General features: G+C 28.6%; 3 protein-coding genes and 1 long non-coding RNA gene across 7 annotated transcripts; 2 read left to right on the top strand and 2 right to left on the bottom strand.

Annotated features, from left to right (window-relative positions):
• Positions 1-730: 730 nt before the first annotated feature.
• LOC114128627 (protein Son) lies at positions 731-7,023 on the bottom strand. Of its 2 annotated transcripts, XM_027993182.2 has the most exons (13): positions 6,579-7,023; positions 6,335-6,508; positions 6,108-6,213; positions 5,678-5,953; positions 5,473-5,615; positions 5,042-5,181; positions 4,727-4,957; positions 4,558-4,662; positions 4,367-4,483; positions 1,570-1,717; positions 1,426-1,509; positions 1,237-1,352; positions 731-1,180 (listed from the first exon to the last, which is right to left on the bottom strand). In XM_027993182.2, exons 1-13 carry the CDS (start codon positions 7,021-7,023, stop codon positions 1,073-1,075), a joined length of 2,193 nt encoding a protein of 730 aa, XP_027848983.2. In that variant the 3' UTR covers positions 731-1,072. The 2 variants fall into 2 exon arrangements, with proteins under 2 accessions (XP_027848983.2, XP_050053978.1); XM_050198021.1 differs by lacking the exons at positions 731-1,180; positions 1,237-1,352; positions 1,426-1,509 and adding an exon at positions 2,031-2,136.
• On the bottom strand, positions 6,908-12,848 carry LOC114128629 (E3 ubiquitin-protein ligase parkin). 3 transcript variants are annotated; one of them, XM_050198023.1, is made up of 9 exons: positions 12,562-12,848; positions 12,103-12,459; positions 11,888-12,027; positions 11,637-11,835; positions 11,229-11,366; positions 11,045-11,161; positions 10,725-10,809; positions 10,532-10,664; positions 6,908-7,055 (listed from the first exon to the last, which is right to left on the bottom strand). In XM_050198023.1, the coding sequence occupies exons 1-8, from the start codon at positions 12,760-12,762 to the stop codon at positions 10,561-10,563; spliced, it is 1,341 nt and encodes a 446-aa protein (XP_050053980.1). In that variant the 5' UTR covers positions 12,763-12,848; the 3' UTR covers positions 6,908-7,055; positions 10,532-10,560. The 3 variants fall into 3 exon arrangements, with proteins under 3 accessions (XP_050053980.1, XP_027848984.1, XP_027848985.1); XM_027993183.2 differs by lacking the exon at positions 6,908-7,055 and having other exon boundaries at positions 10,462-10,664; XM_027993184.2 differs by lacking the exons at positions 6,908-7,055; positions 11,229-11,366 and having other exon boundaries at positions 10,462-10,664.
• Positions 7,888-9,547, top strand: LOC114128636 (transcription elongation factor 1 homolog). Its single transcript, XM_027993192.2, has 4 exons — positions 7,888-8,036; positions 8,344-8,463; positions 8,613-8,769; positions 9,413-9,547. Exons 2-3 carry the CDS (start codon positions 8,348-8,350, stop codon positions 8,743-8,745), a joined length of 249 nt encoding a protein of 82 aa, XP_027848993.1. The 5' UTR covers positions 7,888-8,036; positions 8,344-8,347; the 3' UTR covers positions 8,746-8,769; positions 9,413-9,547.
• A 10,864-nt stretch (positions 12,849-23,712) lies between the features above and the next one.
• Positions 23,713-25,952, top strand: LOC114128628 (uncharacterized). The gene is made up of 4 exons (XR_003592768.2): positions 23,713-24,853; positions 25,006-25,158; positions 25,248-25,331; positions 25,583-25,952. It is a non-coding gene; the product is annotated as an uncharacterized LOC114128628 (long non-coding RNA).
• The last annotated feature ends 270 nt before the right edge of the window (positions 25,953-26,222 follow it).

The raw sequence follows: 26,222 nt of genomic DNA, 5'->3' as shown, positions 1-26,222 counted from the left end.
TGTTAACGAATTGAAGACTCATCACGTTTGGTTATTTTGATTAGTAATTAAATTTTAATTTTCAGCTTATAAAGAAACCTCATTCATCAATGTTAGAATGTTGAATGTTTGAATTATTAAATATTAGTAATATATAACTTTCATAGTTGGTTTTTAATGTGTTTTTTATAAAATATTCTTATGGAACATATTTTTTCATTATGGCTTGACTTTATGACTAACTTAAAAGCTACGGTTTTATTAAAATTATTAAATAAAAATACACAGATTAACTTGTTTTTGCTTTTTTCATTTTTTTTTTTTTTTTTTTTTTTTACTTGTAGTAATACTATTTAATGATAATTTGTATTTTATGAATTATTGTAATATGTTAGCTAAAATATCTTCAAATTGTAATAAAACAAAAAAAAAAAGAAGGAAAACTTAAAGTATATTATTAATTATTCAATAATGTTATTGATACTAGTAAATATGAATAGACTATTAATAAATATTATGGAGAATTTTTAATTTTTAATGCTCAGGATTACAAATTATATTAATATAACTAGTTATTTAACCATGGTATTAGTATTTTGTACATTATAATATACAGTATATATATATAATTATGTATAAGACTCTTTAGTTTATAGAAATATAATACATTTGAGTTCTTTTTATACAGATAATAGAAATACATTTATCATTTTTATAACATTTTACAATTAATAAAATAATCAAAGATATGTATATAACAAGTTTTCTACAACTTCACTATTATATTTGTAATTTTTTCTTATAGTTAATGAAATGTATTATATCCTTCTAAATTATCATTAGTCATTTAAAGATTTTTTAAAACAACTTATATACCATTTGTATTATATTATTTAACAAGTTTTTAAGAGTTTTAAAATTATTTCATAAAAAAAATAGATTTCTTGTAACATTTTTAAAAAAAAAATGTATAATGTTTAAATACATAACTTATAAAAATAGGTCTTATATAATATATAGCATGATCATAATAGACAGTACTTTATTATTTCAACATTTAAAAAAATCATTTATTTTATAAAAACATATTAATTCAATTTAATAATCCAATTTCTTTTAAACACTCTTTGGCAGCTTCCATTTTAGCCAATTTTTTTGTTTGACACCTCGATGAACAATACTGCACTCCATTGACAACTACCTATATAAAAAAAAAATAAAAAATAAAATATTTTTATGTACATTTTGAATACTTACAGTCATAATAAATGTTTTTCTATGACTAGGACCAGATTCATCAAGAGTATTAAACTTGGGTACGTCCCATTTACGTTTTGCACAAAATTCATTTAATAATGAAACTGGATGTTTTCCTAGAATAATATATTATTTTCATTAAATAATGTAGCTACTTTATTGTTTGCTTATACTATGTAGATAATTTACCATCTAGTGACAACATGGGTAATGTTGCTTTTTTTGAAAACTTCTTTGTACGATTTCCTTGGAGTTCTTCTTCTGCCACCAGTCCTATTAACACTCATAGTTAAATACCACATACTTTACACCAACATTGAACATTATTTTCACCTCTTTTATCCATTTTGACATCTAATAAAAGTGGTTCTAAAGATCCAGATTGATTCTTTCCAAGACCTTCACCTGGTTTCCATCCCATTTTTTGTAACAAATGAATCCCAATACCACTGTTTACAGGAGCAGAATTTTTTAGCTGATCCTACAATTATAAATGTATTATATTGTACATAATTTAAAATAATCAACCATTCAAGTATTTGTATAGTATATTATTGTATAAATAATCATTATTTTACAGCTGTGATGTTTTCGGTAAAAAAATATCTGTGTTGAACTAGATGATGATCATTGAATCCATATTATGATGTATTTTCTTTCATTAATTTTAATACTTACAAAAATACATGTTAAGTATTTTCAAATGTTTGTTTTCATTTTAAAATAAAATTTAACTAAATACTGTAAATGTACACACTGTTAAATGCATACATTCAAGTATTTATTAAAATTACCAGGGGGCTGCATCAGATATCCCATGAGTGTTCAGCAGACGAACCGTCGTTCGATTGTGGTGTTGTTGATATAGCGTTTAAATATGTTAAACACAAGTAATACTGCCTGTAACAGATTTCCATTTGGCTTTCGTGCACTTAATATGCATGTTTATTTAGCAATGCAGCAATTGCTAGATAAACATACAGTTTAAAATAAATTGTCTTGATATCATAAAATATGTACAAAATTAATTTTAAATTATTCAATTATACATTGAATTATTACATACACTCTTCCATAAAAGTTAAATAACTAAATTTATTATTAAATGCACAATAAAAAAAGTGGGCAAGTGAGTACCGCTCTGCTGTACATTAGGTGCCGTATGGATCATTATTATATATTATAGGAGTGTTAAATTTGAATCCAATGATAGTTATCATTGTATACGAAAAACGATTCTGAACGAAGATGATTTGTTAGCCTAGGATATAATTTCTAGTGATTGGTGAAAAAGGTGGTTTAAAAAAACCAGCTTATACTAAAAAATATTTTGAAAATTAAATCACGTAAAGAAAACGCGAATCTTAATAACTGGTAAAATTTTCAAGTATCTACGACTTATACTTTTTGAATAATAACAAATATTTAAAATCGTTTGAGGATAAATCGTTATCGTTACGCTATTTCGTTAAAATTTAAAATTCAAACGCACTTAAAATTTTTCCTATAATGATGCTTCGAGTTTTCTCTATAGATACTTGAAGGTAAACTTATGGAAAACTTAGTGTTGTATTTTTAATCCTTAGTTATAAACAAAAAAAATTTTATGATTTTTCAACTTCAAATATTTCGCAAATATTCATAATTTTGACGAATTTTCGTCAAAATTTGAACTTCAAATGCTAATAAAAAAAAATTGTGCCTATGTATTCTTATAATTTTTTAATCACTATAAGAATAACATATGAGGAACTTTGTATTAAATTTTCAAGTATTTTGATAGGGCCAAAAAAATTTTATCGACACTTCAAAAATATTTTTTCAGAAAAATTGAAAATTTCAGTTGTCTATAAATAGCTCAAAAAAAGTCAAAATATTTTGAAATTTAAATCACGTAAAGAAAACGCGAATCTTAATAACTGGTAAAATTTTCAAGTATCTACGACTTATACTTTTTGAATAATAACAAATATCAAAAATCGTTTGAGGCTAAACTGTTATTTAACGCGGTTTTTGTAAAAATTTAAATTTCAAACACTCATAAAAATTTTTTGTCTGAATCCGGTAGAGTTTTTTTTACAGATATTTGAAGAAAAATGTATGGAGAACCTTGTACCAAATTTTCAAAACTTAGTTATAAAAGAAAAAAATTTCATGATTTTTCAACTTCAAAATTACTTGCAAATTTTCGCGTTTTCGACAGATTTCGTAAAAATTTGAACTAAAAACGCTTATAAAAAAAAATTGTGACTAACGATTTTTAATTTTTTTTAGCTACATTAAAAACAACTCATAAGGAACCTTGTATTAAATTTTCAAAACTTTTTGGTCATCCAAAAATTTTTTATCGACACTTTAAAAAAAATTTCTCAAAAAAATCGAAAATTTCAGTGGTCTATAAATAACTCAAAAAAAGTCAAAATTTTTTGAAAATTTAACTATATACGGATACCACTGACATTAACATTCGGTGAAAATTTCAAGTATTTTCAGTGATTAGTTTTTGAATTACAACCATAAAAAAAAATCGATTTGGTCGAAAACTGGTTTTGCGTAAAAATTGCCGTTTTTCCGTCATTTTTTTTTGGTTTTTCCCGGCGCTTTTGAAAACTATTGGAAATTTTTTACTTTTGACCCCCCAAAGTACAAACTACATTCACTTTCCTATCCGAAACAGGGTCCACTTTTTAAAATCGGAGCACTTTTACTGCTCCAAAACGTGGTGACAGACACAAAAAAAAAAAAAAAAAAAAAAAAAAAAAAAAAAAAAAAAAAAAAAAACACACATCATTGTAAAATCAATACATTCATCACTTCGTTCAGAATCTAAAATGTATTATGTTTGAATTGAGTAGGTTAATAGTAATACACTGTATTTAATAAATGATTAAAATGTGAAATAATTTTTTAAGTTGTACATAAAAGTTTTATTTGCCTTTTTCAATAATCATTCTAGTCGTATATTACCTAAAAATTAAGGTAATATTTCCAAGTGTTTGAAAGCCCAATGAAAATTGCCAATATCGAATTTGAAGAAAATAATATATAGTGCAAAAATTATTTATACCCACTATATATTAAAAAACAAATAAAAATAAAAATTGGAGTATAAAGTTCCTATAAATTTTACCTTTTTCACCCAAGTTTGAAATCCAGCAGAAAGTTCTGCAGGAGTTAGAACTTTAGCACCAGTATGACCAGTAAACTGTCCAGTTTCGAATGATAACAATGAATAATTGTCATGTGCCTATAATATCAAACATTAATTAATACCTTTAGTTTAATGGCCATTAGAAAAATTAATTTAATATTCTCATTTACATAAGGCGTTAATGCTGGAGTTTCAACAGCAGGAGCAACATACTGATAATCCATAGGCACTATAGCATTGGTTGGACTTGAAACAGGTTGAACAATATTTTCCACCTGAATAAGTCAATTATTAAAAATTATATCATACTATTACAATAGTTGTAGTATAAAATCTTACAGGAACAACTTTTGGAGCCTGTGGAATATGATGTGATTTGTTAGAAAGTTTGTTTCCTTCATCAGGTCTAAGTATTTTATTTAATTTTGCAGATTCCTCAGGACCAATTGGTACCCATTCAGTAAGAGCCAAACTATGAGTTTGACCACTGGATACAGGAAACTGTTGCCTTAATATATCTTGTCCAATAGTTTTTTCTTGAAAGGATTTAATAGGTAATTGGGTCGCATTCTAAAAATTTGGGTTTAATTATATACTTATAAATTTGGTAGAATTTGAATAAAAGCTTCAATAACTGCATTGAGATTTATTTACTCTAATATTCATGACTATATTAGGTCTTTCCTTGACCAAAAATGGATGATGAAAAGGTTGTTTGAATTCATCATCGTCAGAAGAATAAGAAGTATCATCATCATGATCCTTATCCTTTTTTGAAAGTTTACGACAAAAATCTTAAACAAATAAGCTGAATGATGACATTTATAATATTATTATAATATGCAAATATGCAAATATTACTCATAATTGATAAAATAAATAATAATAATAATATTATAATACAGTTAATAAGCTATCAAAATTAATAATTATTATAATTTTAAATTCTGATAAAACACTTTTGTACAGTTGTATATAAATTTAAAATTACAGTATTTGTAGAAATAACAAGAAGGAGTTGTTAAATGTTAATTACGAGGTTACATTTTAAATTTATAAAAGAAAATACTTTAAATTTGAGTTACCTGTTAGTTCATCTACAGTTTTAGTGGGTACATTGGCTAAAATATCTTTTTTTACACTTCCCACTGGTAATACGCCTTGTTGTACTAGAGACAAGGCATTTTTACGAGCGATTTTAAATAATTTTTTTTTATCAATCTTTTCACTGAAAAAAAAACCTTTCAAGTATTTAAAAAATAAATAAAAATTAAAAATTAATGTCCTTACCAAGAAGGAGATCTATGTCTAGTCCTAGATGTTTCTCTAGACCTTGACTGTTTTCTTGTTCTATTATAATCTTCTGATCTCTTTGATTTTTTACTATCTCTTGATCTTGAACGTCTAATTGATTTTGAATATTTATCTGGTGTTATAGATCTTTTATGGTGATTGCTTTTTTCTTTTGATTTTATATCATTATCGTTATTTTTACATTTAACGTTAGAGTCACTTTGGTTCCTTGAATTAGTTTGATGACTTTTAGAGTCATCGTGTCTCGAATACCTAAACCAATATTTAAATATGTCAATACTTAAACTATCTTTAATATTATTCATACAATTGATTTTAAGATAAAATTAAAAGAGAATCTGGATTCGTCAAAATCATGTGCAATAAAGAAGTAGAATATTTCCTCATTATAAAAAATAATACTTACTTATTCTTGCTATTTGAACGAGATCGGTTATACTTCTTAAGTCGTTTTGGAGTACTTGATCTGTTTCTACTTCTTGATCTTTTCTTTTTTTTTGATTTATGTTTATCTATAAATATAATGTGGTTAAGGTACAATAAAAATTTGAGTGATAATTCTTTATTTAAGTTATTTAAATTTACCAATATTATGTATTTATGCCATAGTTAAATGTATTTTATAATACTCACTTTTTTTTTTTTTATCTAAGTCATGAGATAAATTACTATGTTCATTAATTTTATACTTTTTAGTTTTGAATCGTTCTTTTTCTTGGACTTTATTAACTAATTCATGGTATAAACGACTCTCTTTTAAATCTTTAATGATGATTTTTCCATTATTTAATCTTGTAGTATTATTTTCTGAAAATATGAAACATAAATTATGTACATAAAATTAAACATGTTTAGTTAAATATATAACTATTATTACTTGTTTGATATGAATCATTTTCCGGTGTCGGTACTTTATTTTTATCTATTAAAGTTGTATCTAGATGATCAATCCCATTTTCATTGTATTTAATGTCTTTGACCTCCTCACTTTTTTCATTAGCTGTACTCACAATTGTTTCCATGATCACGTCTAATGATACTGACATACCAGATTTGGCTTCTTCTAATTTATCTTTTTTAAGTTTCAGTTCAATGTAATCATCAGGTGAAGAAGATCTTGAATGTCGTTTTTTTTTTTTGGATTTCTTGGATTTTTTCTTATGTTTTTTATGTTTTTTTTTTGATTTATCGTGTCGCTTATGTTTCTTATTGGATTCTGGCACCGAGTATGTGGACGTAACTTCTGTATCAGGAACACAAGGTATTTTCTGGTCCAAAGAGTTGAATAACTCTTTAATTATTGTATCAGATGTCTTCTCCATGTTAAGTGTATTAATTTCAATTTTCCTACTAACTAGGTATAAAGAGTAAAAATATATAAAAAACCGAACAATAAATAAAACGTAGTCATAAAAGATAAAATACTTAAAGCGATTCTAATTAATTAATGGGTAGTTATTAGATTTTAGTATAATTGGTATCAATACCAATGAATAATATTGACATCGCATAAATTAATAAGTAATAACATCAATAAACATAAAATGTCACATATCAAGACCAAGTATCAACTACTAAATACTAATTAATTATGGTAAATACTAAATAGGTCGTTCCTGTGGGTGGCTTCGTTATCTGATAATATTATCTAGTATCTGCACAAACATTGGGCAGTTATTCCCCTGATTAAATCTTCCGAAAGAACCAATAAAATCGGAGGAGATACAAAAAATATCACATACCAATTTTGTACATTTAACTTTTTTGTTCCAAAATGTATACCTATTTTATTTTAAAATTCAAAATTTACCTTACGGTTATTTTACATTTTAAACATTTATTTTTTTTTTTAATCTTATGAATCGTTTTCCGGGAAAATCACGAGAGAAACTAAATTGTATATTATTATGATTTGTCAAAAACCTGATATTGAGGATTTGAAATTTCTATTTTTTAAGACTTAGTTATATATTCTTACTCTATGGCTGTAATATAAAATAGCTTAAATTTAATTCAAAGTAGTAACCTCTATCTCCTGGGTCGAGGGTTTTCAAAAACCAAAACCTTTCAATATCATCATTTTGAACAATATACATGTTGCCCACACTGTAGCGTTTATCAACCGCCGGTCTTGGATTGTTATTATTATTTACCCTAGTTATTTACTATTTAGTGTTTTTCATACGACATAATGCATAAAGTATAAACTCGTGATGAAACGAATTATTTAAATTTATCTCCTGAAGTCAGGAATTCAGTAGTTGAGTTATACATATATTTTTAATCGTGGACAGTACTAAAACTACGATAGTAACTATAAAAGTGACTATAATAGGTATACTAATAAGTAATAGTATTTTGTTGTTTAAAGATCTTTCCCAATGTTATTTGTTTAGACGTTTTTACTGTTTACATTTTATACCGATTTATCACTGAATATTAATCAATTTTCAATAATTATTATTAATGTCGATGCATGAGAAAATTAAAAACTGAAACGTAACAGTGATAAAATTATTTCTTAGTGCACAATAGATAATTTTCGAATTTTTAAGTATTCTGTTTGTGGTACAACGAAATATAAACGTCTAGTAGCTATATTTTTTTCGTGAGTTGTGTTGACTACTCATTTAATTATTCAGTGCAATGGGACGTAGGAAAAGTAAAAGAAAGCCTCCCGCGAAAAGGAAAGCCATAGAGCCTCTAGACACACAGTTTAACTGCCCGTTTTGCAATCACGAAAAATCTTGCGAAGTCAAAATGTAAGTATTGCTATTGAATATTGTTTGGTTTTAAAGTGTTGAGTCGGAATTGAAAATCTATTTATTATGATGAGTTATATTACTGTCATTCATATCATAATTTAATGTTATACTGCAATCTGTTTTACCAAACTTTTATGTTTGCACAGGGACAAAAGTCGAAATGTGGGGAAAGTGTATTGTCGGGTTTGCCTTGAGTCGTTTCAAACAACTACAAGCTTTTTGTCAGAACCAGTTGACATATATAATGATTGGGTAGATGCTTGTGAAGCAGCTAATTGATGATGGGTGGCTACAGAAACATAAGTAAGATAATTATATTTTAATGATTTAAGTTGTATGGCTTTTACATTTTAGTATAATATTGTGATATACTATTTACCAGAGGTTCCCAAACTGTAGGTTGCGCTATATTTTCATATTAAAAATTTAAATAGTATTGTACATTCTTAAAATCTATCTTTATATATATTTTTTGTTCTAAGCAACTGATTTACAAAAAAAAAGGTCATTCATTGATACTGTGGGTCACCAAATTTTAAAAAATTCCCAAAATGGATCGTACAATAAAAGTTTGGGAACCTCTGCCATATACATTAATATATCAAGACACATATATCGTATTTTATTTGTTCTGTATTAATATTAAGTCTCAATATATCTTAAAAATCGTAATTATTTAATTAAACTTAAAATAAATAATTACCTTTTGGTCTACATAAAATACACCGGCAAAAATGATTTCATTTCATCTCTAATTTCACTAATTGTTAGTAAATTATTGAAATAACATATTTCACACTCAAGAATATTATGAAAAATACTTATAAATTTTACTAATTAACCTGTCTGTATTTTATAACTGTTATCAAGTTTTATAATAGGTAATTTTGTATAGCTAAATCTGACTTGCATTTATAACCATATTAAAGTACACTCTTTTTTTCAGATAAAACAAATGGGAACCAATCCAAGCCAAAACAATTTTGAATTTTGATTTATTAAGTCTTGTTTTATAGAATTGTGTTTTATAATTTTTATTGTTGTAGTCACCCTACACAATTAATAAAAGTATAAAATATTATATTTTTATTTTTATTACCTACATGATTTAATTTTCATTATAAGAATTATGATTATTTTCATCTACTTTTAATCATCGATTATAAAAAAATTACAGATTTAAATAAATTAATTAATAAAACTTAATTTACTGTTTTAAATTTGTAAAAATAATATATTTTATTTTATTTTAATAGTATTTTGTTATTCTCTAATACCTACCATCGCCTTTGTAAATTTATAACATTATCATATTTTAAATAAGCTTTTCAAATACAACAAAGTTATGATTTGTTGTTTAGGTAATAATCAGTTATCACGACTACTTTTTTTATTTTTTTACACTACTTAATTTAAAAAAAACTATTAAAACTATTACATAAACTAGAAATAAAATTTGAAATTTGAAATTAATAATTAACTCGAGGAAAATGTTCAGCTATACAATTTAAAATGCATATAAATGGATTATTGTGCTTTCACACTACATGAATTTTAACCATTTAACTTTTTAATTAATCTTCAAATTGGTGCTCACACACAACATTTCAATAGGTTGTGGGGATCTTCTTAATGATGAAACAAGAAACATTGAAGTATAGCTCATCAATATCTAATTTAAAATCTAAACCAAACATCATTATTTGGTTGAATTCATGATAATCCATTTATACTTCATAAGCATTTTAAACTACATGGCTGAACATTTTCCTCCTCGATTTAATTATGAATTTTGAAATTTGAATTTTATTTTTAGTTTTTATAATTCTTAATTCATTTTTTTAAATTACACCGTGTAAAGAAAAATAGTTGCAATAACTAATAAGTACCATAGTTTATTATTATTTTTAACTGGAGAACTGTTTTAAAACTTTAAAAATGGTAATTTGATAAAGAATTTGCATATTAAGAAAAAAAGGTTAGAGACTAAACAAATAATTATAAAAATAATATTTTATGACAAAAAAAATATGATAATTAAGTTAAATATGTAGTAAACATTTACATTAATACTTAATAATTGAATATGATAAATTAACTGAACCAGTGGCTGCTCATACACTCTCTTGTCCATTCTGTTTGACACAACCAACACCAAGGAAATGAACATCGTGTACATACCATGTGCATACATCCTCCTTCAAAATAAATAAAGAAAAACATAAAACATATAAAAAAAATACTCAATTAATATTTACCATCTCTTTCAGTAGCTGTACGACATTTTGGACAAGGTTTTGTAGAAACTTTGATCTTAACTTTACTTGCATCATCCCATTTAGACTAAAATATTTATAATGAAATTAATTTTTGTTAAGTATACCTGGACTAGAATAAGAAGATGACTAGTCGCGCATCAAAATAACTTTTCCAAGTGTGACCGAATATCTCTAACTACTAGTCTATAGAGCATTTAAAAATCAATCGCGCAAAAACAAATATAAATATGTCTGCCGCTTGGACATCTTTTTATTCCAGTCCAGGTACATATTATATATTATTAATCAATATGTTATACCTGTGAAACTAATAAAGGGTCAACTGAATAACCAGTAATATCAATAACTAATTGTTCTTCTTTTGGTAGACATTCACCAATATGATAACCTTGGAGACATTTCTTACAAAACACATACTAAAAATAAAATAATAATTCATTTTAAAATTTTTTCTTAAATGAAAACTACTATAAGCAGTATTACCCCACATCCATTAATACATGATACTTTGTTACAGTCATCATCAACAAGTATACCTGCACCACAATTAGGTTGAGGACATAACACACCACCATTATTAAGTACATATTCTTCAGTGGCAAACCTTTCATACATTTCAAACTAATAAATATATAAAAACTGTAAAAAACTAAGTATGACATAACAGAATATTAATATTTTAAAGATGACAATGGTTAAACTAGAAATATATAGAATTTAATAATTTATTAATTGTTATACATCTTAACAGCATATAAAAGTATAACATAAGTTACAGATATATGAATGTTTAGAAATTATTAAAATAAGATTAACTCGCACACTTCTTGTTTGGTTATGTCATTGATATATCAATCCATATTAGATTGTTACATACTTAATGATACTTACATGATCTTTGTTTAATGCTTTAAAATGATAAGGCTGGTTAATTAAACTGTTAGGGCAACCAGCTGGGCATGGTAATGTGTAACCAAGATTATAATCAAAAGTGAATCTTCTTTCTCTAAGTCGGCTAACTGCATACTCACAAAAACATTCTAAACATGTTACATGCCCATCATCACATGGATATACAAATACTTTTGATCTATAAAAATATATATTAGGATATAACCAAAGTAACATTAAAATAATATTACCTAACATCGGTACAAGCTAGACATTGAATATCATGTAGGTTATTTCTAATCAAATGTAGTGCAACTGCTTCATCATTTTCACCTTTGGTAACATGTTCAGAACATTTGAAATAAAACTCTGACCATCCTACTTCTCCATCCTTAGAAAATTAAACAATTATAAAATATTAAGTAATAACAAAACAATAGTATAAAATTAACTTAAAAATACATACTGTACACTGATTTATCTCACAATGACCAGTAATTCTTTTAGGTTTGAGCACATAATTCCAGTTTTTTGGATCACTGTCCAGGGTAAATGCACCACTCTTACATTTAAAACATCTCACACGAATTTTGCCAACAGTTATATTGGCACAAGGAGAAGTACAGTATACGTAAAAGTTTACAGCTGCACGTTTTGTATCATCAAATTCTTCGTCTTCTTCGATACATGTGGATACACGTGGCTTGCATTTAAATGACCTACGTCTAGACTTAACGGCATGTAACACAGTCTGTTCTGCTAGATTATACTCTTCCAATAATTCTGAATCTTGTAATTCTTTGCCCGCAAATATGATTATCAACTATGAGAACAACATAATCCGTGAGTAGAAGAAAAAATACGTAATACATAATGCATAGAATATCTGAATATCAATGACTAGGTGATGAGTGAGTAAGCAAACCTCTTCAGGAGTCATTCCCAATTTAGGGGCTACAAATTCTTTGACGTCTCGGACTTCCCATTTCGGGTCCAATCCCACGGGTACAACAGTACCGGAATTGGTCTTGACGAATATTAACAGCGAATTATTAATGCGCCTAGCGAATATCGTGTCTAGAACATGACGAATGAAATTCAATAGACAATCCAACAGATACATCATGCACTCGGTTTATATAAAGGTAAATAGTAAACACTATTTAGTAAATACCAAATACCATTTTTCGTAATAAAATATAAATTGTAAATTGGTCGTTATCATAATTCATTTTGTAAACGGTCAAACCGCGGGGTCACGCGATAACAGCCATGTGCGACAACGTCGAGTCGGAACACGATTAAAAATATTATAATCGTGGGTCGGATTTGAAAGCTTACCTTAATGATTTATGCTTCTGTGCTTTTTTAATTTTTTAATTTGTGTTCTTATTTTTCAACCGAATGCAGTGTCGGCCTGGCCCAGGCGGCTAGGAGGCGATCGCCTCCGAGGCCCTTACCCGTATTTTTCAAGAAATTAATGAAATTATTACCAAAATGTACCTACTATATATAGCCCAGTGGTATGCGAAAAATTGATTGACAATGCTGCTCACTCATCAAATTTATTAAGAGGATTACTAATATAAAATGTACTATACAAAATCTAGTTTTGTTCAATTATACAGTTTTTAATTTTTTATACATATTACATTTTGTGGTTACATATTGTATTAATATAGATGTTTTTAATCTTAACATTCAATTTTTTTTTTATTAAAATAAAAGCTGTTAATAAAAACTATTTTTTTGAGAGGCCCTTTGAATAATTTGCCTCCTGGGCCCTTTAGATCCCAGGCCGACACTGACCGAATGTCGTTGAATTGACTTAATGATTTGTGGCCCATGAGTTTTCATTGTCTTTATACAACATAAAAAAAGGAAATAGTGGTCAGGTGAGTAACGCTCTGCTGTTTAGTAGGTCACTATAATGCAATCAAAATATATTTAACCGTGTATAGATATCATTGATAAATATAATATAAACGTTTGGTGGAATAATTTCAAGTACCTACTAAAGTACAGTGATTAGTTGTTGAGTTTTTGAATTTTTTTATTCATATTGCCAGCTATACATTTTTCTTTTAGTAAAATGCAGTTTCTTTTTTCCATTACTTCTAAACTTCTCATTTTAATATAAGTATAAATTTGTATTTTTTTTAAAATTTCTAGGAATTGATAAATATTTGGGTGTGCTGTGTAAAACATAGAATTAAAATGAGAATGGAATGATTCGCAGGAATTTGTGGTTCGCATTGACGACGCGTTAAATTCTGACCAAATTTTTGGTGGAAATTTCGATTCTTCATTAATATATAATTATCAAAAAAATAATCAGTAAATTCTTGAATTTTACTGTTGTTCGGTTGGATACTCATTAGGTATATCTTCAATAAAACAATTTTCCACCTCTTCTGAGTGTAGAAATGGTGTAGTGAACTGGCAGTGACCCCAAGTGCGGTAGGTTCTGCAGTTCTGCACTCGTCACACAATTACCTATATATAAATATTCTCTGGAACGCTTGTCGGTCGTACGTCAGTAGATGGAGGTCGGATAAGTAATGAGTAGAACACAACAATTTGAGTTAGTATAATGTATAGTTTATTATGTTAAGAAAAATATAATTGTACTTAATGTTTAATACTATTAAATAAATTTGAGGACAGAGTATAAATGATTCTGCCCGAGAAATAGTTAATTTAAGACTGGGATCTAGACTTAGTGTACAAGCGGCGATGTTAGGGCGTGGCCCAACGACTAAGCTAAGTCCGGTGATCTGGGATAGTAGACTACTGACTAATTCTAATCGTACAGCGTGTAGAGACCTGTTATATACTAAATCTCCGCTGGACGATTGCACGGTAAAGAATGGAAGTGGATCAAGGAAGCTGAAATTATATTGGGATAGTAACTTGTCAAAATTGTGATTTACTGTTGTACTATTATTTTGCACGGATAATTGGTTTACTATTAATTTCGTAGAATTGTAAACTGGTTCACCTATTCCATATGTTACATGCATAAATAACAAGCCAATAAATTATTGTACTACGTGTTTAACTATCATAAATAGTAAAACGATTATGCGCTAGTAAAGTGACTATGTCGGTTTACTACAATGGTAAGCCAAAAAAATATTTGAGATACCTATTTACTTAAGTCAGAATCACTTTTATACTCATTTGCTAATCCCAAATTTTGAATTTTCCACCACCAGCTCTGCTCTAAATGGAATCTACACCCTTTAATATTTATTTCCGGGCATACTGATAAAATAAAATTATGAATAGCTTCTTCAAAGTCTACATATATTGTTTGAGGTAAAAATTTAAAATTAAGTTTTTCGCATTCATTACATAACTTCCAAAAACTTTGAGTATAGATTTCTTTTTATTAATTTGGGAACAGACAAAAAATAAGTGGAATATAGTAATTATTTTGTATTGTATACATTTGCATAAATAATTTTGGGCAACTTTTGAATGTGCCATCTACGTAAAATGTGTTGTTGTTACATAAAAAATTTTAATTTTCGACTGTACAAAAAATAACTATGTTATATTGATTATCATTAATTAATAAAAAAAACTCTTGTCTGTTAGTTTTTATATTTAAATCGTTCAATACTTTGTGAACCTCGTCATAAATTTTTGGAATGTTTGGTAGAATATTTTTACTCGTGTGATGAATATTTTTTTCAATAAGTGTACAATCGTAACGTGTTAATGTATTTATATCATTGTTTTTTAATTCCGAATGTTATAATTTAGAAGGGTTTCTCACATATATCATCTTGAGCTTTTCTCTTTAAATTTTTATTTAATATCTGCCTATTTAATATTTGTTAAAAATCACAATTATGTGTTAAATTTTAATCAATAAATTGATTTTTGTTATATTTAAAAAATGACTTACATACATGATCTATGAATACATTATACATCTCCAACGTTCAATATTATTTTTCAGAAGTTTGTGAAATGAAAATTTATATCCTTCTACAATATATATTTTTTTACCCTTTTCACTGAATATAACGTTAGAATCTTCCATAGTGCTGGTCGTTAGATGTTAGAATAGAGAACAGTTACTAGCAATATGTACCTACCTAACTATATGAGTGCACCGTGCAAGCCACGGACTAAGATATCTTAGTCCGTGGTGCAAGCTATATTATATAGTCGTCGATAAACAACTCGTCGAGGTTTAACCGGCATTTATCGCTGTTCCAAATAGTTTATTTTAAGATATTATGTCAAAAATTATCAGATATTACCGATAACACTGATATTATTACACAAATGCTCAAAAAATTCATGAGAGAAAACTATTTGCGTCTTTTTTTTATTACTGTTTTTTTATTATTGTATAATATTTTTACTAACTATCAAATACTATAATATAAATTTTACAATACAATTCTTCGTATACCTATTATACCTATTATAATATGGCTATTTTTAATTAAATAATCTGTATTTTTATACTTGGTTATTAGCATTTTAATATTAAAAAAAAAAAAAAAAACTGTAATAAACATTTTTAACCATATCTGTGGTCTAAATAGATCATAGACAGTCTGTTAAAATGGGAATGAAAATGTTAGTATAGTGTAGTACTTACAAAAAAATATTCAGGAACTAGTGGAATACCTGAAATAATTGCGGGAGTATAATAGTATTGATTATAAATACTATTACTATATATAATATATTATAATACATTAATACTATAGTATTTATACTCAATGCTTAAAGTCATTACTGGATTTAGTGGATTTGTTAATACCTTCAGAGGTATAGCGGCGATTTAAGGAGTCAAACTAATTGTTTAGAAATAAAGTAAAGTCTTGGGTTTCTTCACTACCTCCTAAATCAACAATTTTCTTCCGCCTATAAAACTCTATACCGCAAGCCATCGATCGACTGAACACCTGAATAATAATTGGATACATTAATAAGTAAATGTTAATAAATTGTAGTACTTATATCTGAATTTAAGATATCGTTTGTTTGTTTATTTGTTATTATAATTCAACTATTGTCGTCAAATATTGTTGTTTTACTTGCGTCATTAGAATTAAAAATTTTTGTAGGTTTATTTAAATCTAGTTTCCCCTCCTTATATAACTATTTTCTGTTTGATAAAAAATTTATTTCTCATATCTATTATTAGAAGTATTATCGATTTCAAGATTTTTAAATATATTTTGATAAGTTTCAGATTTTTCTTATTGTAAATTTTGATAAGTTATATTTGCATTTTATAAGATAATTTCAGTATTATTCAAAAATGAACTTGTACTGGTTTTAGGTTATCGTATAATCTTAAGTTATCTTTTGCTATATCTGAAAAGCTACCCGAAATTGATTTATTGCCTTTACTTATTATGTCAGGACTTAAATCACTAGAATCGGATATTTGTGCTGCTCTTTCGAATTGCTTAAAATCAATTTAATTGGCTTTTGCTTCAATTAAGATTAAGTTACGTTCCTCTTCACTTAAAGCATTAAATATATGTCGTTCAATGTTATAGTGCCTTTTAAATATCTACTAAGCCTAGCTCTCAATTCATTAGTGTTACCCGTTGACTTAAATTTTTTATTGATGCAATCTTGTATTAGAAATGGTTTTTTTTTATATATATTTCTGTTGCAATAATAATTTTAATTGAAAGATAGGATTTTGTGTTTTTTAAATCATTCATTAAAAACAGTATGTAAATAAATATATATATATATATATACATATATATTTATGTATAGGATAAATAATGCTATATTATATTATGTTCAATTGAATTTTAAAAAATTATTTTAGTTTTAAAGAAACAACATTTAAAATATTAAATATCAAATAAAAGATATTGTAAGTAAATAAAAAGACTCATAAAAAAAAAACGCATGTCGGTCTAATACTTGTATTGCCTCCAAAACTGGGAGTAAAGTACGAAACCATCCATAGCTAAATAATTAATGTTAACTAGATAAAAAAAAAATATATATATATATTAATAAATAGATATTTTGATGGTTATAAGTATCATCGGCGGCGATGAGGGCGCACGGTGAAAACGCACAACTAAAGAATAAAACAAGAAACACATCATGACGGGTGTGTGGTTCGGCGGCGACGAAGTTGCACGACGAAAACGCACAACAATCAAACGTGAAGAAGAACTCGACGCGTACGTATGTAGCGGCGGCGATAAAGGTGAACGGCGTAAAGTGTAAACGCACACCAACAAACAAAACGCGATGCACAGCTTGACGCGTGTTAGTTTCGGCGGCTTTGAAACGAATAGCGACAAACGTGAATAAGAGCTTCTTTTCGGGAGTTACATCGAAGAGTTATGAGGATATCGACGGTTGCGATGTTGCACGGCGAAAACGCACATCGATCAAACGTGGAGTACAACTTGACACGTATGTTTGGTACAGCGGTGACGAAGGTGAACGGCGAAAACGAATAACATAAACAAAACGAGATACATAACTTGACACATGTGTGTGTTTCGGCGGTGGTGAAACGAACAGCGACAGACGAAAAGAAGAGCTCCTTTTCGGGAGTTAAGTCGGAGTGTTAGGAGTATATTGACAGTGGCGAAAGTGCAAGCTGAAAAAGCATAACAATCCAATAAGGAGTACAACTTGACGCGTGAGTTTGGTTCGGCAGCGAAAAAGGCGAACGGTGAAAGCGAACAACATCAAAAGAAACGCGATGCACAAAATGACGCGTGTGAGTTTCGGCAACGGCAAAACGAATAGCGACAACCGTGAAAAAGATCTCCTTTTCGGGAGTATTATCGAAGAGTTATGAGTATATCGATGGTTAAGAAGTTGCACGGCGAAAATGCACATCAACTGCAAGCCCAACGCGAAGCACAACTTGACGCATTTGTGTGTTTCGGCGGCGGTGAAAAAAGAGCGACAACCGTGAATAAGAGCTTCTTTTCGGGAGTTATTTCGAAGAGTTATGAGTTAATCGACGGTTACGAAGCGGCACGGAAAAAGCGATTAACATAAAACAAAACGATTAACACAGCTTAACGCGGGTGTGTTTCGGCGGTGGCGAAACGAACAGCGACAACCGTGAAAAAGATCTCTTTTTCGGGAGTATTATCGAAGAGTTATGAGTAGGGCTAGGGACTTATAGGAGTTCGCATATTTTTTAATAATCATTCTAAACATAGCTAAGTGATATAAAAATGTGTTTCATTCTACTAGGAGTTTAAAGTAATCATTTTTATTTTGCATATCTTGCATATTCAGCAGTTTTTTCCCTATAAGAGCATATTTAGTTATATTTCTATTTTAAGAGCATATTTCACATATTTTATTAAAATTAAAACAATACTCGGCAGGTAATAATATTTTATACATACGTAGGTACTATACAACATTTAATATGAATTTTCTAGAAATTGGAAAAAATAGATATAAATAAATATAAATTATAATCTGTACCGTATATTATGTGTACTGTGTTTAAGGAATACGCCAAAACCGGTCAGTTGACGACAATTCGTCTATTCGTTCGTGTAATAAATTTTTCGTCTTATTTTTACACCAGAATAGTTTGTCTGTTCGTATCGTTTTTTTTGGAGATTAAATTAAAAATGCCTAAAGTTAAAGCAAATACTTGTAGCCGCCTACAGTCATTCGTTTCAGAATTCGGTAGTTCTGTTTTTTTAATTGATGAATCAGTACTATTTTATAAACTTTGTGAAGTTAAAGTTAATGCTCAAAAACGTTTTACTGTGTTACAACATCTTAAAACCGAAAAACATATCAGGTCAGTTAACCGCATTGATAAGCCAAAAAAAAGTCAACAACTTCTTGAATTTAATCTGCCAACTAAAAAATGTCAGTTTAACAAAGATTTATGTGAAGCTATGTTATTTGCTAATATTCCTTTATACAAATTAGAAAACGTAAAATTTAGAGCATTTTTACAAGAGTATACTGGAAAAGAAATTCCAAAGGAAGCTACTCTTCGCAAAGGTTACGTAGACGACTGTTATAAAGATACTTTAGAAAAAATACGAAATCACGTATCAAATAACAAAATATGGGTATCTATTGACGAGACGACCGACGTCGAAGGCCGCTTTGTAGCTAATGTTATTATAGGAGTTCTACTAACTGACAGACCGGGTGAGATATTTTTGTTAAATACAGAAGAATTAGAAAAAGCAAACCATCAGACTATTTTTAAACTTTTTTGATAAATCCATGAATTTGTTATGGCCACAAGGCGTTCAACATGATAATGTCTTGTTATTTTTGTCGGACGCTGCGCCGTATATGGTGAAATCGGGAAAAGCAATTCAAGCACTTTACTCGAAGATGGTGCATGTAACATGTATAGTACATGGATTTCATCGAGTGGCCGAAGAAATACGTTCATATTTTAACACAGTTGACCAACTTATATCTAGTGTAAAAAAAGTATTTTTGAAAGCACCATTTCGAACTCGTATTTTTAAAATTGAAGCTCCTGATACCCCGTGCCACCACAACCGATTTTAACTCGTTGGGGAACATGGTTGGATGCGGCTAAATATTATTGTGAATATTATGAAGTAATAAAAAATATTATTAACAAGTTAGATGAAAATGACGCGAGCAGCATCAAAAAAGCTAAAGAGATTTTTAACAATCCAGATTTGAAAGCAAATTTGGCATTTATTTCTTCAAACTATAGTTTTCTTTCGACTTACATTACACGTTTGGAAAAACAAAACATGATGCTATCTGAGTCTATTTCCGTCGTAAACACTGTTAAAGAAAAATTACAAAGTCCACAAGGAGCAAAAGGAAAGGCTATTTACAAAAAATTCGAAAATGTACTGTCAAAAAACGAAGGATTTAAAATTATTGAAAAAATTTCTAATATTTTAGATGGAATAGACAATAGTATGGAAAATCTTGAAAACTTTCAAGTCAACGACTTACAGTTCTATAAATTCGCTCCACTAACATCTGTTGATGTCGAGCGTTCATTCTCAAGGTACAAAAATTTGAAAAATTTATTGGCGAACAATCGCCGGTCCTTTACGTTTGAAAATATAAGACAAATTTTAGTGACGCAGTGCAATTCATTTGGGTAAGATTTAAAAAATTATTAAATCATTAAAACAATATGCATTTATAATTGAAATTTTTGTTTTTTTTTTGTTTAAAGGCAAGCATAAAGAAGAAATGAAAATATTGATGTACCTTTATAAATTTGTAATTTCTTTGCGTTTTTTTACGAAAAATAAAAAAAAATTTAGAGCATATTTAAGAGCATATTTTAGCATTTTTGCATATTTTAATAGCATATATGATAATTTTTAAGGGCATAAATGCATGCATATTTTAAAGTTTTTTAGGTCATGAAGTCCCTAGCCCTAGTTATGAGTATATCGACGGTTAAGAAATTTCAAGGCGAAAACGTACATTATCAAACGACAAACGAAGCACAGCTTGATGCGTTTGAGTATGGATGGCGATGAAAAAAAAGCACGACACAAACGCACATCAATCAAACGTGGAGTACAATTTTACGCGTATATTTAATACAGCGGTGATGAAGGTAAACGGCAAAAATGAATAACATAAAACAAAACGAGACACACAGCTTGATGCGGGTGTGTTTCGTCGGTGGCGAAACGAACAGCGATAACCACAAAGAAGAGCTTCTTTTCGGGAGTTATGTCGAAGTATTAAGAGTATATCGACGGTTGCGAAGTTGCACTTCTAAAACCCACATCAATCGAAAAGTTAGTACAACTTGACGCGTGTGTTTGGTTCGCCAGCGACGACGGCGAATGGCTTAAACGAACAACATTAAACAAAACGCTATGTACAACTTGACGCATCTGTGTAATTCGGCTTCTACGAATGCGCACTGCGCAAACGCACATCAACAAATAATAAGCAAAGCACTGCTTGACGCGTGTGAGTGTGGGTGGCGGTGAATAAAGAGCATGGCGAAACGAACAACTAGCGAACTTGAAGAAGAACTCGATGCGTGTGTGTGTAGCGACGGTGACAATCGCGCACGCCGAAAACGCACTACTATAAATAAAACGCGAAACACAGCTTGACACGTATGAGTTTTGGCAGTGGCGAAATGAACAGCGACAATTGTGAAAAAGTGCTCCTTTTCGGTAATTACGTCGAAGTGTTATGAGTGTATCAATGGTTGCGATCTTGCACGACGAAAATGCACATCAATCGAATGTGGAGTACAACTTGTCGCGTGTGTATGTTTTGGTGGCGTTGAAGGCACAACAACAAATGAAATGCGAGTGGCTGGGAATTATGCAGCTCTAGTACCAGATGTGACAGTGAGGAGTCTGTAATCCTTTAACACTTAATCAGCATTTGACCGGTATACTTTTCCCTGTAAGTCGCAGTCTGCAAGAGCAACCCGGACATGGCGATACATTTTCTCTATGTCCGCAACGAAAGCATATCTATAGAGTTAGAATAGCAGTACAACGGATAACAATTCAGGTTGAACTGGCGGTGTACATACCAATATGTCATTAAGACGTAGGCCTGATCTTTTAACTGCTGAGCCATCAATCACAACACAAGTTTTTTTGGTTAGGCTGTCGCGTTTGTGTAAAGTATGATGAGGCAGGTAGTAAGTATGTAGGTCAGTTTCCGTAGCCTCTTCCATATTATGGCCCATTTTAATGTACTCAGACATTATTTTTTTATATTCTTGAGCTAGCATGGAATCTCGATTCATCTTTCGCTCCTAAAATATTTCTGCACCAAGCAGTACATCAATGTTTCCTGGTTCATGAAATCCAGGATCAGGTTAAACAGTTTATTATTGTGTCTAGGATATTTAATTCATTGATGTACACTGTGGCTTGGTAATATGTTTGTTATTGAATTGATTACATGAAAGTTGATGGATGCTTCTTAGTCACTAAGTCATAAACACATGGTTGTACTTATTATAGTGCCAGTTTTCGCAGCTACAGATCCAATACCAGCTAATGATATTGTGCTTTGAACTCCACTAATATGCAGTCTTGATGTACTCTCTTTGGTTATAAGGTAGACTTGAGACCCGGAATATTGGATTCCACTGGCTTTGGTCCGAAGTCGATCAGACAATATCGAGGGGTAAACTTCACACATTAGAATAATTTTTATAGCGCCTAAAGAAATTAGTTACAAATTCTGAAAAGGGTGTTACAAATAGTTACAAATGAATTACAAAATATTGAAATTTGTCCGGAGTCGATCAAACAATGTTGGGGGGTCGACTTCACGCACGTGTTCCAAACTAGTAAGGAATTGAACTAAATAGACGTAATGATCAATCGAGATCGTTGTCAATGTATATGATGTACTTCAAATAATTAGTAGTCATTCCATTGGGAACGAATCTTGGTTGAGTAAATAAAAAAAAAACGTATAAATAAAATATTTAAAAAAAAAAAAAATGAAAAGGTACCTATTAAATAAAAGTTACAGATTATAATCTGTGATACTTCTTCCCATAGATAATATATTATCTATGCTTCTTCCAGCCAACACCATGTCACTATACCAATCAAAGATATATGTAGGTATACAATAAACTAGATAGCCGACTACTTTTATTAATTGAAGTCTGGTTCGTGGCTTATCGCAATTATTGGCAATTATCTTTTATCTAAACACCGCTATCTAAATGTACTTTACCTTACCTGATCTTCGAGCATGTGCGTAATATAGAAGCATTTTCCTGGACGTGTATAAATATCGATAAGTTCATGTGTTATAGCTATGTAATGCCTATAATTATTTATATTATAATATGTATTTTTAATTAACTATTACATATTCTAACTATTTTACCCTCGTGTTACCTACTACTTGCGGTTTTTTAGTACTTATTTTATTCTAAGTAAATAATTATGATTATACAGTTATACCTATAGGCTATGAGATAACATAGGTACACGATAAAATAGAAAGGAAATTATTTTATACATATTTCCTTTGTTTTCGAAAATTGTCGGGTTAAATATTAATTCATAAGCATTTAGTAATAAGTATAGTAATTAATAACTAATATTTTATATTGCATATCGAATTATAATTATTGAGTTCGTATCTATTTACTAAGTATTTAGTATGAACTATAATGGACTATTATCCTTATTCCTTAGTATTTAAAAGAGAATAATTCCGAAAATTTTCGTTCAAATTTCGATTGCAATACGTCAGAATTTTCAGAAAAATTAGCTGATTCATATTTTGCTTTAAAATATGTATGGTCTTGTTTGAAAAACCAAAGTTGGTATCGCCACAGGATACTCCTTAAATGTTGTGAAAAATCTAAGTACTTTAAAATATTGTCTTTAATTACATTTAAAAATTCCAAAAATCAGAATTTGAATATATGCATAATTTAAGCATAAAAATGGGGTGAGCATGCTTAAAAAATCACCCTGTATATATATATATATATATATATATATATATATATATATATATATATATATATTTAGATATATTATATCTTTTATTGTCAACATATCCCGCCCGACGCGACTGCTGCGAGGCTCGCTAAGACGCGCTGTAAATATCCACCCACTACACATGACATTTTTTTATTGCATTTTTGTAATATTGCTCACATTTCACTGTTGGTATGTATTTATTATTTAATATTTTTACGTACAAAAACTTTATTACCTATGTAATAATGTAATACATGATGGATATCCAATCTACTAGTAGAACGGTAAGTTACATTAATTTATATAAAATACTAAATATTAATAATTATTACATGGTGGTGTGCTTTTATTAACGCGTGTTAGTAGGTACTGTAAGTAAATTAGTACCTATTTAGTTATATACTTATATATTAGTATATTACTGAATGCTAATGTCCTAAAATAAGTAAAATAATTAGTTTATTATCTTGAAGCCTAATAAAAAAATGCATTATTTATTCTAATATTTTAATACAATTCAGGTTCCAAAAACTAAAAGGTGGGTTATAGGGAGTTTTACAGACACAAATGAATTTAGCGTTATACCCACAAATTGGTTGATTAGGACATCAAGTCCAGATGGCCGGACCATTATTTATTGTAAATGGCCATCACCACCGACTTCTGTTACAAGTGACATCATTAACATAGCAAGTGAACCTCAAATTGATTGGCCAAACTATAAGATTAGGTTGGCAAATAATGGAAAAGAATTTAGTAAGTATAACTGTTATCCATATAATTACACAGCTCCAAGTCATAAAATATACAATAATAATAATAATAATAACACAATACCAAATGTTATTTTGACTCACTATACCTACCTACAACTTCCTAACTTTAATGATTACAAATCTCAATTATAGCTAATTTCAAGAAAGCATGGCATCACAAATTTGTTTTGACCTCAGAATCATCTGCTAATGAAGTTGATGAATTAAAAAATAAAAAGCTATGTAGCCAAGCACAAAAATCCAATTTTCATAAGAACTCAGATTCTTCTGAAACTGAAGAAGAAGGTAAAGTATATATATTATGAGGTATGGGTATATAACATGAAAATATTTGTAATGATGGTTTAAAAAAACTAACAATTATATTTTTTTAGTATATAATATATTAAAGCTGCAGGGTGTAGAGAAGAATACACACAACATATTATCTAGGTACTGCCAACTCCAATCAGCAAATGGTAAATTATAAAAGCTATATATTCACATAATTTTTTAAGTTGGTTCAAGATATAATAATCACATGGTTTCTCTTAGTTTCTATATTTTAATTTAGGGTTTACAGTATTTTTTATACCTATTATGATTTAATTAAGTTGAACTTAATTTTATCTTATCCATTCAAAATTATAAATACATAATATCAAATCTTAACTCGACACCTAAACTAAACTTTATTTTTTACATTTTTATTTTTTATATAATTCCAAAGAATATCAGTCAGATACCAAATATCCAAACCAATAGAATCTTGGAAGTTCCACAGACCGTGGAGGATTATAACTTTCATCAGTATGACATGACATATGCACTAAATAACAGTTTACTAGAAACCACTAAATCACAAGCCTCGAACAAACAAATGGTAATTACAATATTAATTATTAAAATAGTAATAACTTTACTGATTAAATTCAGTACCTAATCAATAATACTTAATAAATAATTTATAGTAATTTTAAGTGTTCAACTGCAGCATAATAGGTATTTCCAATAAAAACTAATATGAAAAAAAATAATGGCCCAATCTTATAAAATGTACAATTTTGACTAGTTATTTTTGCCCCATTTAAATTTATGTATATTATACTGATTTACTAGATTTTTTGTGGGGGGGGGGGGGGTGTGAATGTAACTACTTTTATTATTACCTATTTATGTTTAAGTTGTAAGCATATAATACAAGTGTTAATAAGTAATCAAGTAGCACATACAAAACAAATGTGGTAGGCTTAACATAATATGGTATATTAACCAATAAAATATTTAAATGTATATTTGAAAATTTCTAAAACATTGAATAACATAAGTAAATATTAACATTTAATTATTAGAAAATTAATATATTTTAA

This window comes from Aphis gossypii, chromosome 1 (assembly GCF_020184175.1).
Source record: "Aphis gossypii isolate Hap1 chromosome 1, ASM2018417v2, whole genome shotgun sequence".
In the NCBI taxonomy this organism is placed as follows: domain Eukaryota; kingdom Metazoa; phylum Arthropoda; class Insecta; order Hemiptera; family Aphididae; genus Aphis; species Aphis gossypii.
This window is presented reverse-complemented; position numbering and strand designations above follow the sequence as displayed.

What these genes read in the sequence shown, in the direction of transcription:
- LOC114128627 (XM_027993182.2), bottom strand. Translation starts at nt 7,023, where the DNA reads ATGGAGAAGACATCTGATACAATAATTAAAGAGTTATTCAACTCTTTG. An exon ending in CTTAGATAAAAAAAAAAAAA is followed by an intron (nt 6,214 to 6,334) that starts GTGAGTATTATA and finishes TTATATTTATAG; the next exon opens with ATAAACATAAATCAAAAAAA. An exon ending in AGACATAGATCTCCTTCTTG is followed by an intron (nt 5,616 to 5,677) that starts GTAAGGACATTA and finishes TTTTTTTTTCAG; the next exon opens with TGAAAAGATTGATAAAAAAA.
- LOC114128636 (XM_027993192.2), top strand. Translation starts at nt 8,348, where the DNA reads ATGGGACGTAGGAAAAGTAAAAGAAAGCCTCCCGCGAAAAGGAAAGCC. An exon ending in AAATCTTGCGAAGTCAAAAT is followed by an intron (nt 8,464 to 8,612) that starts GTAAGTATTGCT and finishes ATGTTTGCACAG; the next exon opens with GGACAAAAGTCGAAATGTGG.
- LOC114128629 (XM_050198023.1), bottom strand. Translation starts at nt 12,762, where the DNA reads ATGATGTATCTGTTGGATTGTCTATTGAATTTCATTCGTCATGTTCTA. An exon ending in TGGGAATGACTCCTGAAGAG is followed by an intron (nt 12,460 to 12,561) that starts GTTTGCTTACTC and finishes TTGTTCTCATAG; the next exon opens with TTGATAATCATATTTGCGGG. An exon ending in CTAGCTTGTACCGATGTTAG is followed by an intron (nt 11,836 to 11,887) that starts GTAATATTATTT and finishes ATATTTTTATAG; the next exon opens with ATCAAAAGTATTTGTATATC.